The sequence below is a fragment of the Nestor notabilis genome, unplaced genomic scaffold, assembly GCF_000696875.1.
Source record: "Nestor notabilis isolate BGI_N333 unplaced genomic scaffold, ASM69687v1 scaffold5716, whole genome shotgun sequence".
NCBI lineage: Eukaryota > Metazoa > Chordata > Aves > Psittaciformes > Psittacidae > Nestor > Nestor notabilis.
The window spans coordinates 1,608-15,110 of record NW_009934142.1 but is presented as its reverse complement, the minus strand read 5'-3'; the positions used below and the strand labels follow the sequence as shown (position 1 = coordinate 15,110).

Genomic DNA, 13,503 nt, shown 5'->3' with positions numbered 1-13,503 from the left:
GGCCATCCAGCCAGTTCTTTATCCACTGAGTGGTCCATCTCCAATTTAGAGACAAGGATGTCATGCGGGAAAGTGTTGAATGCTTTGCACAAGTCCAGGTAGATGACGTCAGCTGCTCTGCTGCTGTCCATCAGTTCCGTAGCCCCATCATAGAAGGCCACCAGATTGGTCAGACAGGATTTCCCCTTAGTGAAGCCATGTTGGCTGTCACCAGCCACCTCACTGTTTTTCATGTGTCTTAGCATGCTTTCCAGGACGATTTGCTCCAAGATTTTGACGGGCACAGAGGTGAGACTGCCTGGTCTGTAGTTCCCCGGTTCTTCCCATTTCCCCTTCTTGAAAATGGAGGTTATATTACCCTTCTTACAGTCATCAGGAACTTCACTTGACTGCCACGATTTTTCAGATATGATGGACAGTGGCTTAGCAACTTCATTTGCCAGCTCATTCAGGACCCACGGATGGATTTCATCAGGTCCCATGGACTTGTGCACGTTCAGGTTCTTAAGGTGGTCTTGAACCTGATCCTCTCCTGCAGTGGGCCTAAGGTCTTCATTCTCACAGTCCCTGTGTTTGCCTTCCAAGACTTGGGTGGTGTGGTCTGAGCATTTGCTAGTGAAGACAGAGGCAAATAAGTCATTAAGAACCTCAGCCTTCTCCGAATCCAGGGTAGCCAGTTCTCCTGATAGCTTCTGGAGAGGGCCCACATTGTCCCTAGTCTGTCTTTTATTTGGTACATACCTATAGAAGCCTTTCCTATTATCTTTCACATCCTTTGCCAAATTTAATTCTAAGTTGGCCTTAGCTTTCCTTACTTGCTCCTTAGCTTCCTGGACAATATTCCTGTATTCTTTCCAGGCCGCCTGTCCTCACTTCCACCTTTTATAAGCTTAAATCTTTTTCTTACATTATCTCACCTTATTACTTTCTTACTCTGATTACTAAAGAGAATGAAGTGCAGTTGCTAGTAGGACAGCTCACATATTGTGAATTAAATAACAGTATCTCATGGAGGTACAACACTGAAGAACCTACACAGAACACTCATTTCAAAAGAAAGGGTTTAGTTATTATTGTTTTTCTCCTTGACTTGCTTGTAGCTTTTTGTCAAATGTCTCAAAACTGTACTTAGAAAAATCTAAGCGACTGACATTTGATGAGATGAAATGAATTTCAGAGCTGTGTGTTCCACTTTCGTTGGCAGTTACTATGTTTTTTCCCCTGAAGTATCTGCTGACTAGAAAGTCCCTTGATTAATAACTATGGACGTTCTCAAGTAGATGCAGGTTATATGCCTAATCAAATAATCAGATGAAAAACAGCCCTGTTTATCCTCAGCGATGCTGATATATTTACCTTTAAAATATGAATATTAGATGTTAGAGAATACAGCTCTAGTTAGGATCAAAAAGACTTGTCTTTCAGTAATGTAGCTTACTGGCCCAAATACATAAAGGTAAATATTGTAAGGAAGCCTCCCTCTGTCTTTCCCATGCTTCTTGAATAGGGCTTTTTTTGCAGGGTCAGTAGTACACTGCCATTCACAATTCTCATTGCACATCCTGGCCTACCTAACCGAGGTATGGGCAGCAGCTTGGAATTTGCACAGGTCCACCTATTTGCCCACCATATGACTTAATCTATTTAAAACTAACATCCTCTATTTAACACTAACATCCTCTGGCGACATTCTCAACCTGGAGGCCTTACCACTGTGATGAAATGCTCCGTTTTGTTTTCTTCTCTTAAAATAAAGGTCATGTTATATTTAAGATCATACATAGTCAATGAAGTACTGCTTTGGTAACTACATGAGTTTACTCTTATCTCTGGAATAAAAATTCATCATTAGAAGTGGCAGGCACAAATGTGTGAAGGTTAAAATGGATTGGGGTAAAAATGACTGACTGACCTTCGCTTCCTCAATGGCTTTAGAAGGAATAAAGATCTGTGGGAAAGCATACATAGCTCCTTGAAGTGGATTGCAGTGCATTCCTGGTATCTTGTTAAACATGTCTTCTGTTAATCTGGCTTTTTTGGCAAGATTGTTCAAAACAGACTCCTTCTCCTGTTTAAAAGGAAGGTGTTCAGTTTGATGTATTTAAAGTGGCAATAAAAACACCAGAAAAACCTATGATGCTTCAAGAAACCTCCCCGAATTAAGCACTTTTAGGGCTTTGCAGAGCTATTAGAACAAATGATGTTTCTAATTCCAGTCATACTCTTAAAGACATCAATGCAAAAAAGCATTAGCAAGCTACAATTACAAAGCGTTGTAGATAGCCAGTAACCTGCAGAAGTCTCTATTTGCGTGACCTCTTCTTACAGTCTTCCTTCTGAGCATCCATTCTTGGCTACTTCTACAAACCACGTTAGCTGAACCTTTGATCTGATGCAATACTGTAATTTCTTAAGGCAGATTCAGTTTCATTTTTACAAGGGAGAAACTCTACGTATAATTTAATACAGAATGCCATGTTGTTCAGTTTCTAGAGGCACTGGATGTCTAAGAACAAGGCTGATTTACGACTTTATTTGAACTTATATTCCTGTTTAGATTTTAGTAAAAACAAATCTTACTTAGCAATTCCTATGTCTTGCTAAACTTACAAGAGAAGTTCAGCAAGAAAGCTGATCTGATAATGCCTTCTTAGGGTTCTTTAGCTTCTAAACAAAGGAACTGTAAAAGGAATAAAAAATACTTTGAAAAGTAGTCATATTGAGTTAATTTAAAATACCCTGCAGAGTTCTGTAAACTACTGTTATTACATGATTGTTGGAGAAGAAAGGAAAGGAGACTGGTCTCTGTGCAAATTTTGAGTTCACAGTACTTAGGTTCAGGAAATGCACAAAAGAACAAGAATGTTATTGCTGACCTTTATGAACTGTGAATAAGATTCTTCTCCAGGTATTGGAGGATTCACTACAACATCCATTGCTGCTTGTCCTGAGACTGGAGGACAAAGGCGAACAGAAAGCAGCTTAACAAGCTGTCCTTTAATTTCTGGGTGCAAGTTAAGGACCTCCATGTAACCTCCTCTGTAGCCACATCTGTGATTAAAGTGAACAGAAAAGATCAGTTAACCTCAAGTGTAAAAGTACTGGAAAAGCAATGAAAGTGACTGCAGAAGTGGAAAGACAATTAATGAGGATCACAATCTGTAACACACAGATTGATGAAACAGCTGCTATACTGATGTTTTAAGATGGAATTAAACGGTATGTCATTAAGCTCTAGTATCCCATCCAGAGAAGAAGGTGTACATGCAGCTTCTCCGTTAGGCAAGTTAACAATTAACATGGATTGGTCGCTCTTAACAACAAGAGCACATGGCTGTAGCAGCATTCATTTAATCAGAAAACTGTTTTTCTTCCATCTCTTCCTCCTCAGAACAACCAAATCCAACCATTTGTAATATTAAGCATCCCAGTGATTCTTGAGCTGTTCTTTTGACTGTTGGAGACCATATTTTCCTTTATCACAGGTCCAGATTAGGACTGTAGGATTTTACCTTTGTGGAACTGAGGCATTAGGTGTCTGAACAGTTATTATTTGGTACTTTGAAAACCACTGAGCTAATCCATTACTCTGTGCTTGAAATGCTTGTTTTCCTTTTCTTAATAGTTTTTAGTTAAAATTATAAAAGACGGAGGATTACCTTCAGGCCACTAACATGAACGACTGTTCAACCAGATTAATGAGGAAAATGAAATAAAAAAAAAACTAAAGCAGACTTACTCGCCCATGTATCCCTTAGAGGTGGAGTGAAAAGAGGCCAGCTCAACATTGTTATAGTACTCGGGTCCCATCTCATAGAGAATCTTTTTGAAAGAATGAAACTGGCATCCTTCAGAGTACACATTGTCCTGGTAAACCTGAACAGTCAGAAGACATTAATGTGCTCTGTTCCCCCAGCTAAAGATAAAAGATGACCTTTTAGAGATCCAGGTCTGAAGAAACAGTAGTAACACTCAAAACTTAAACCCATTAAAAGATACAAGGTTCTTTGTTAAATAATAGGTACTGTAATGATGCATTTTATCTCATGTGGCCATACTTAATAGTTTAGCCTTTGGAAGAACAGTGAGTGTCTTTGTATAACTTAACTTTTGTTGTATTTTTCTTGATTTTCCTTTTATTTCTTTCATTTGAAGTAGTCTGAGTATCACACAGGTTTTTAGGTCAGTTCCAGCAAAGTTCCTCCTTGTGTCTCCTTGCTCATGTCCCCTGCTCTTCCTAGTTCAAATCCAGATTAAGACACCTCTCATACTAATCCTCTGATATTAAGAATATTGCACGGCGTTCATGGCTTAAAATAATAATAGAGAATCTGTTCCCTGTACTTTAAAAACACCAATACCACACATGATTTCACCACACAAGGTGAAAAAATTAGACCTTGTATGTGTACTCTTAGCTGCACATTAGGGAGAAGAGAATATCCCATTACCTCATCAGCCAGAAGAAAAAGTTTCTCTTCCCAAGCAAAGTGTATCACATCTTCAGTGCACTTTCTGTTTTGCACCTGTCCTGTGATTTGATTTTTAAAGCAAGAAGAAAGTTAGTGGAGCATTTATGTATATACTAATCTTTTTGCCCAGATCTAGCTAGATTCTTAGCTTTTCAGTAAGATAACCTTCTTTCTCAGAAAAGTGCTACTGAATTTTATAGTTCAGTTTACTAAAAGTGTGAAATTAAGGAACATTTTTGGAGGATTTATGGTTCAAGGTAACAGTCTATCTCAAGCAAAGGAAGTATGAGATACAGTAATTTAATTTATGAAGCGTAGCCTGTGTATAACTGATCAGTTGAAATACTCACATGCATGATAGTTAAGTGGGAGCTAGTTTCTCGCTAATCAACCTCAGCTACTCAAAAACCTTTATTATTCTGAGGGAAGCAGTGATTGCCACCGAGTTCAGAGTGTTTAGTCATTGCCTTTCAGTGGCAAGAGACTACAGGCCATGTCAGAGACAAGATCTTTGATAAAGACCAAAAGGACCAAGTGATTCCACAAGTCTGAAGAAGTTCACTGGAAGCAGTGACTTCAGATGGGATCCAGTGAAGTGAACCTGCTCCCTCCTGTCTTCCTAAATCCCCAGAGTTCCATGACACTGAAAGTAAGTTTCTAAAAGTAAGATATGCTGTCCTACTTAAATCACTGATCTCTAGAATTCAGCGTTATATATTTCATAGGTTTTTAGAATTTGCCTGTGATATCAAATGAATGGAAGAAGGAAAAAACCCCAAAATGGTGTTAAAACCCATCCATTTACCAAAATTAATACAGACCTGTGGGATTTCCAGGGTTGATGATGCAGAGGACTTTTGGATTGCAGTATGCCTTAGCTTCCTTCAAGGAACGGCGAAGTTCATTCACATCTAGAGCCCAACAATTTTCTTCATCCAAATAGTAGTTCACCTGGACAGCATCTAGGTCAGATATGGCTGCTGAATATAAGGGATACTGTGGTATAGGGATCATCACCCCTGTTCGGGATTTTCCACCTCCTGAGACCAGGATCTTTAAAATGGTCTGGGGAAGAAGTAGGAAGTATGAAAAAAAGAAGAAAGAAAATGTCACACACCAGAATTAATAGCATACGCTAGAAGAAGTTACTGATCTTCCTTCTTAAAAAATCATAGAATCATAGAAAAATTAGGGTTGGAAAGGAACCCCCCTGCCGTGAGCAGGGACACCTCGCACTAAACTATGTCGCCCACGGCTCTGTCCAACCTGGCCTTGAACACCACCAGGGATGGAGCATTCACAACTTCCTTGGGCAACCCATTCCAGTGCCTCACCACCCTCACTGTAAAGAACTTCTTCTTATATCTAATCTAAACTTCCCCTGTTTAAGATTGAACCCATTACACCCTGTCCTACCACCACAGTCCCTAATGAAGAGTCCCTCCCCAACATCCTTATAGGCCCCCTTCAGATACTGGAAGGCTGCTATGAGGTCTCCAGGCTGAAGAGCCCCAACTTTCTCAGCCTGTCTTCATAAGGGAGGTGCTCCAGCCCTCTCATCATCCTCGTGGCCCTCCTGTGGACTTGCTCCAGCAGCTCCATGTCCTTTTTATGTTGAGGACACCAGAACTGGACACAATACTCCAAGTGAGGTCTCACAAGAGCAGAGTAGAGGGGCAGGATCACCTCCTTTGACCTGCTGCTCACGCTTCTTTTGATGCAGGCCAGGATACAGTTGGCTTTCTGGGCTGCAAGTGCACACTGGGGCTGGCTCACATCAAGCTTTTCATCAGCCAACACCCCCAAGTCCTTCTCCGCAGGGCTGCTCTGAATCTCTTCTCCACCCAACCTGTGCCTGTGGTTATGCTGACCCAGGTGTGGGATCTTGCACTTGGCTTGGTTAAACTTCATGAGGTTCGCACTGGCTCAACTCACAAGCGTGTCAAGGTCCTTCTGGATGGCATCCCTTCCCTCCAGTGTATCAACCAAGCCGCACAGCTTGGTGTCATTGGCAAACTTGCTGAGGGCGCAATAAATCTCACTGTCCATATCAGCGACAAAGATATTGAACAAGACAGGTCCCAACATCGATCCCTTAGGGACACCACTTGTTACTGCTTTCCAGCTGAACATTGAGCCGTTTACTGCAACCCTTTGCGTGCGGTCATCCAGCCCAAATCTAGAGTTAAGGCATCTAGAAGCGTACAGTCATCTTCTTATTACAAAAGGCATTTATTAATTTCAAGTTAAGTTACTGACCGGAGGGAGGGTGGTCTAACTCAGCTTAATAGAATTCTTCTGAATGTCATGGCTTCTAAAGATCATGTCAGATCAACTGCAAGATCTAGGAATAACATTCTGAGCACAAGCCAGAGGGAAAATTGGAAACAGGAAGATCAAGATCATGATTCTTCTACTGTCCCCAGTTGTAAGCAAACAACAACAAACTCAGCTAGTTCTTGCTTGTTGCTTTCCACTCACCTCACCAACCACATGAGGCCAGCGAATAAACCCAGAAATTAGAACTAGGTCCTGTGGAGTTTCTCCACTGGAACACAGACACACAGAGATTAGGAGCAATTGTGGCCAGGTGGGAACAAAGCTAGAAACTCACATTATAGTTTCATTTTCAAGTAACTGAAGAGACATTTTGGGAGGGAAAACTAATATATCATATGTAGTTTACATTCAGAAGATATAGTTAGACATGCTTGTGCTGAGGTCAGTCCAGAGGATTTGCCTGTGCCCAGCGACTGTGTGTCTGTGTAGACTTTTTACATGTGAATTAAATAAAAGAGTGCATAAGGTGCAGAAATGGAGAGATTTCTTGCCTTTATAATTAAGGGAGAACTCTGAAGTACAGGCAAGTCTCTCTGAATCAAAACAGGCATCCTTATCAACAGGTAATTGATAGTGTAAAACCAAAAATATCTCTTCAGATATACCAGCAGTATCCTTGAAGTTTCTTGTTGGTTCTAGAATGAAATCTGCCTTTCTGTGCCCCTTGTCACATACTAGCTCAGCTGCTAAGCTCATGATTTATCATCAACATAATTTTGCACCCACCACTAGTTAAAAATACCAAGTATCCAAAATGTATAATCAAGACAAAGTGCAAATTTAAAACCTCTTTAACACCCTCTGTCCCTGAAGTTATGAAACAATACATGTTTTATCCTTGGAAGTGACAAATAATGACTCATTGTACTGCTGACTTTTCATTGCCGGTGAAGTCAAACAAGCGTAGTACAGATTTGATATGGTATGCTGCCATTCCTCACAAGCTGCCAGGTTAAAGCTTGGCATCATAAACTCTGGAAAGCCAACTCACTAGAGACATCTGGAGAACTGCTCCTATCAGAACGCTGTCATTCTGAACTCTACCCCTAGATGTCATTTTTAATAAATCATCAAAATCCAAACTTTTACAAACAAGCTGTAAGAGCGCGTCTTAATAAAAGCAGAGAACTAGTAGTTGTTCTGTGTAATGTGAATGTGTCTGTGTAAAGGAAAAATGTAATAGAGACAGTTATTCCTGTCTTAACTGAGGACCAACTCTGGACCGTGCTTAAAGCCAAAACCTTATGTTTTTCTCCCAAACAAGCTGGCTGCTGAAGAGATTTTGGGGATTTTCAATGGCATTTATCTGCACTAGCAGAGTTTACTGGAAAGAAATGCTGCTGGACTTCTCACTTCATTCTCTTCACTCAATTCTCTCTTCATTCCCTCTTCTCTCTGCTACAGTCTTATACCTTCTAATCTTCAGTGGTTATGTATATTAATCACTGAGGACAGCATTATTTAGTCTGAATGGTCTGAATCTCCTAAATTTATATTTAGGCCCCTCTGTAGTTTATACTGCCTTTACAAAAGGTACAAGTTAATGTATATTAGGAAGCTTTGTTTCCATGTGCCTGTTTCTCAGCTGGCATCTTAAAGCCACATAATGGGGTGTATCACATATCCACTTAATGTGACTGTAGTACCTGTTAGATCAAACTCACAGGAGTTGTGAGACCAGATGTTCAACAGAGATCTGTATTTCCAAAGGCAGCTGATAAATTACACCAAGAAGAGACAGGTTTAATTTTAACACTTACAGTAATACCATCACTTGCCCCAGTGGTAAGATATATGTTATCTGGATCTGCAGGAACCCCTCCATCTCTTCTTTCAATATATGAAGCAACATCTTCACGGATACAATTTATACCTGGACTGGCAGTGTAAGATCCTGTGAAAAATGAGATGAGAATTGACTACAATTAACTATCAGATATTCTGTTTGCTAGCAGAACTCCTGAGCTAATATTGTATGAAGTATTTTGTATGTATGAGGGCTTTGGACCTCCAGGTTTGGTTTGGTTTGTTTTTGGGGGGGGGTCTGGTTTTTTTTTTTGTTTTTTTTTTTCCCCAAGGAGTAGGAAAGGTAGTTGGTTTGTTCACAGAGCAAAAAGTTCATTTGAAATTAGACAAATATTATAATTATTACTAAAATACAAACATAATAAACTAGACTGGTAAAAAGTAGGGTTTAAAGGCTACTCTGCAAACTGGGACAGCAATCCCATTTTGACTAACTCCCGCTGTTTGCTTTATGTTGAAAACCACTGCAGAATGTCAACCAACACCTATTTAACTAATGGGAATAAGGCAGAGAGGTAGCATATGCAAGTCCTCTGGACTGACCTTAGCACAAATGCATGATAAAAATAAGATTTCTGTTTGCAATATGAAAATAATATAATAACATTTTCTCCCACAGTCTGAAACCCCAAAAACCTTAAACTGCTTCTGTCTCTCCCCACATCCTCTCCCACAACTCTTTGTCAGTTACTTGTAGCAGAAATGTTTAGGATCACCCCAATCTATAGGCCTTTTGCAGTTTACAGAGCATGACTAATAATCTTAAATAAAGCAAGATGTTAGATGCCTGTGTACATCATTGCTGAGCACGTGCAGCAAAGAGTAAAAATAAGCCTAAGCCAAGGTGAAGAATGGATTCAAGCTATGAAGGCTAAGACTGATGGACAACAAAGTGATAAGTGTATGTCTAATTTCGAACACTGTCCTGAAGCTGTAGAATCTTCTGTGCTTGTTGGGTGGAGCGGAATAATTTTCTTGACTTAACTCTTATCACTCACTTATATGCTTAGTAGTCTGCTGGATAATACTTCTGTGAAAGCAGAATTCATCAAGATAAAGAACCATGGGACAAAATGGTAGTTCAGGGCACAAAGTTCCCTGATGTCCTAAACATTTACTTTCACGGGACTAAAAGTTATATTAGGTCTATGCATGGGTCTCTAACTGCAGCTAGGAGCTGCTGTTAAAGTAGAACAAACCTAAGCTGTCATTCTATCTTGTGCTCCATTAAGCATTGAGTCCCGTGATTCGGTGAGGATATACAGAAGACCTGAACTCAATTTTCAGGTCTTCTACTCTTAATTGTATTCAGCTGATAGCTTTGTTCAGAACCCAGCTGTTTGCGCTGTAGAATGCAAATAAATAAACCCAACCTAAAAAACTGCATGTGCACATATTAGATATTTTTATATGTAGGACAGGGGTAAATTGGTCAACGATCTGGAAAGACATGACAGTTACTCCACATGCAAAGTAACTGTTGTCAAAGGAATCCCAGAGTATTTGATTTGAACACAACAGCAGTTGAGGACATATCTGAGCCTTCATACGTACTCTAGGAGTAGCAAGACTCAGTACTACGAGTAGAGTTTTGCCAAATCAAAGTTCACTGGAAGTGATGTTATTTAGTTCATATCCAGAGGTCAAGACATTCGTATTAACTTTGCGGTTAATACATTTAAAGAGGCCAATATAGATGTGGGAACAATGCTTCAAATGGCTTGAGCACATGTAGTGAAGCCATCTGTTGGATGGACAGTTCTTGAAAATAAAGTTTTATTAGAACACAACACATCAAGCTACATGGAAGGATCACATTTTGACCTTTGCTTTTTCCGAAGAAAGCCAGTATCTCCTTCTCAGCCATGAAGAAAACAGCAGTAAGATTTCAGGCTAACAACAAAGTGATAGGAGTCACCTCCACTGAGCTGCACATCCGCTTTCCTCAGATTACATGTTTATAGAGTGCTGTACAGAGGCTGATGAGCAACTGAGACCAAGAGAAGGGGCTGATACATGATATTAGAGACAGGGAGGGTGGAGAGAAGGCATAAACCAGTACAGCAGATCAGTAAGGTCTACAGTGGTTTTAGTTTTCAAAAATTTGCACTTAGTCACTGCTTATCAGTAGGCCACACCATGAACTCTCCCCCTATCATTTTGTCCTAGACTACTCCCATTTGACTTGTAATCATATAAAACATGATTAAGAAATTTCAGCACTGCAGATATTGAAAGTACCTTTGTTGATTCTAATACCAACAGGAGCAACTAAAACTTAAGACGCTTACCTAAGCTGTTTCCTCCACAACCCTGCAAGATCCGTCTGGCTCGCTTTTTGGCATCTTCTGGAAAACTTGGGCTGTCCAACAGGTTTGGGTATGTACACAGTGCTACTACCTAAAGTGCCAAGAAAATGTAAATTGGCCACTTCTCAATGGTTATTTTAAGTTGGTAATATTGCTGTTAACTTTCCTTGGAAATGAAAATCACAGATACTAGCTAATTTAAAACAAAGGTTATTGATGAAGAGTTTGCAGTTGTTTTGTTAAGGGAAGTGCTTACAGAAGTGAAGAAATCTTACTGTCTGGGTTACAAGTTCTGGTCATAAAAAGTTATAGAATTATGAACTATTAGAATTATGAACTATTAGTGTTATGAAGACTGGAGTCCAGGTGAGCTATGCATAGTACAAATACATTAAAACACAGTTATTTATTCATGTTATCTCTAAACAGCTCTATCCTCCATTCTTTGTGAATTACTAGCCCACTTTACTGACAAGAAACTGTTGTGATTTAAGCCCAGCTGGTAACTCAGAACCACACAGCCGCTTGCCCTCTTCCCCCTGGCACCCAGAGGGATGGGGAGGAGAATTGAAAGAATGTAAGTCCCATGGGTTGAGATAAGAACAGTCCAGTAACTAAGGTATACTACAGAACTACTAGTACTACCACCAATAATAATAATGATAAAGGAAATAATGAGGGGAGAGAATACAATTGCTCACCACCTGCTGACCGATACCCAGCCCAACCCGAGCAGCAATCTGGACCTTCTGGGTAACTCCCCCCAGTTTATATACGGGGCATGACGTGCTGTGGTATGGAATACCCTTTTGGCCAGTTTGGGTCAGATGTCCTGTCTCTGCTTCCTCCTGGCTTACTGTGCCCCTCCACACTGGCAGAAAATGAGACTAAAAGTCCTTGATTGGAGTAAGCATTACTTAGCAATAACTAAAAACGTTGGTGTATTATTGGCATTGTTCTCAGGCTAAAGTCAAAAAACCAGCACTGCACCAGCTACTAAGAAGGAGAAAAACAAGTGCTACATTTGAACCCGGGACAGAAACCAGGAGTTTAAAATGAAGCAGAACTGAGAAATATGATCGAATTTTGAAACCCCAGTTGCATGTTCTAATAATCCTTCCCAAAAGTAACTTATAATTATTACTAAATTGGCTTTGTGTGAAAAAATTAAAGAGAACATAGTAAAAGTAGAAACATGACCTAGCAGAATTAAGTTTATGAAGGAATGTAACGCACAAAGAATCTATATCTAGAGATCTGAGATCAGCTTAATTTGTTCCAGTCTCTCTCTCATTTTTATGCTTACATGGTGTAATATGGATAGGCTGTTGTCATCTTGTGGAACAGTGACTGAAGAATTAATCCATGTGTGCACACAATCATGGAAAAGAAAGATTTCCCATTTACGCAGTGCTTTATTTAATAACATTGGATCTGAATAATCTGTAAGAAGCTCTGGTCTTCCTAGTTTGCTGACAGTTTGCTGTATAGCTCAATTTTATAATCTCATCACCTGGACCCCCAGTTTGATAGGGCTTCAATTTGTCTTGGAACTCTAAATTTACATTATAGACTGTGGACTTTACACGTGTGTGTAAGGGATGCTCAGTAAATAGCATAACATTAGTTTTAAACCTTGCTTGTGTTTTAGGAATAATATACAAAGGTGAGTTCCATTTTAGTCTTTCCTAAAAGTTAACCAACCAGAAGTAAAATGTGCAAAATCAGCAACAGTACATCTAGTTGCACCCAATTACATGCACATCTTAAGCTGTCAGATGAGGAAAGGCATTTGCTTTTTACTTTGAAGACAATCACTTTCTTTTCTCAAGTGCATTATTGATAATGAATGTGCAGACTGATAACATAGGAGAAGTGGCAGGAGAATGTATGGTTGGGGAATAATATAAAATGTAAGGAAAGCTACTGTGTTGAAAGAGGACACTCAGCAAGCAAGGTATAGACCTTCAGTTCAGAAATCAAAATCTGTAATTCTTTACAAAAGAACTATGTTATACCTAAATTCATGTGCGTAAACCTAAGGCATTCTTGGTAATCTAATAAAAAATCAAAGATAATTATCATATTCTTACCTGACGGAGGAAGGTGATTGGCCTCTGTCCCATTGCATGTGCATCTCCAATGTTGGCTTTAATTACTTCAGTAAAAGGTTTTTTGATTCCCTAAAAAGAGATTATTCCCAGTACATTGTTAGGGATGAAGTAGATGACATGGAATTCCTCTTTTTTGGTATCTGTCATATGACTGTAACTAAAGAGTGCCTAATCTCAGAACAAATAGAGTGTTTAATGTAAAGCTTAACACACTTTTTTATACAATACTGCCAGTAAACCTTAAATGCTTTAAAGGGAAAAAAGATGCCCTTTAGTGCTTTCTAGGGTAAAATCAGTAATGTTACTGCTTACTTACTTGTTTTCTGTTTAGATTAAATATTGTGTGATGACCCCATTTTTCCATACATACATGTTTTACAAAATGTGTCATAGTGAGGCCCTATATGAAAACCAGCAGAAGTGCTAAATAATCACCATGAATACTTTAAAGCTTCCTATTCT

At 39.5% G+C, this 13,503-nt stretch overlaps 1 protein-coding gene across 1 annotated transcript in view; it reads right to left on the bottom strand.

The window, feature by feature from the left end:
• The window catches only part of GPT2 (glutamic pyruvate transaminase (alanine aminotransferase) 2), a 15,803-nt gene extending 2,699 nt beyond the window's left edge, over nucleotides 1–13,104 (bottom strand). Inside the window, exons 1-8 of the mRNA XM_010017180.1 lie at nucleotides 13,021–13,104; nucleotides 10,910–11,018; nucleotides 8,573–8,706; nucleotides 5,294–5,537; nucleotides 4,452–4,531; nucleotides 3,740–3,876; nucleotides 2,877–3,051; nucleotides 1,913–2,068 (exon numbers count right to left, since the gene is read on the bottom strand). Of these exons, the coding sequence (XP_010015482.1) occupies nucleotides 1,913–2,068; nucleotides 2,877–3,051; nucleotides 3,740–3,876; nucleotides 4,452–4,531; nucleotides 5,294–5,537; nucleotides 8,573–8,706; nucleotides 10,910–11,018; nucleotides 13,021–13,053 (1,068 nt within the window). The 5' untranslated portion in view covers nucleotides 13,054–13,104. The remainder of the gene's footprint in view (nucleotides 1–1,912; nucleotides 2,069–2,876; nucleotides 3,052–3,739; nucleotides 3,877–4,451; nucleotides 4,532–5,293; nucleotides 5,538–8,572; nucleotides 8,707–10,909; nucleotides 11,019–13,020) is intronic.
• Between the last annotated feature and the right edge of the window lie 399 nt (nucleotides 13,105–13,503).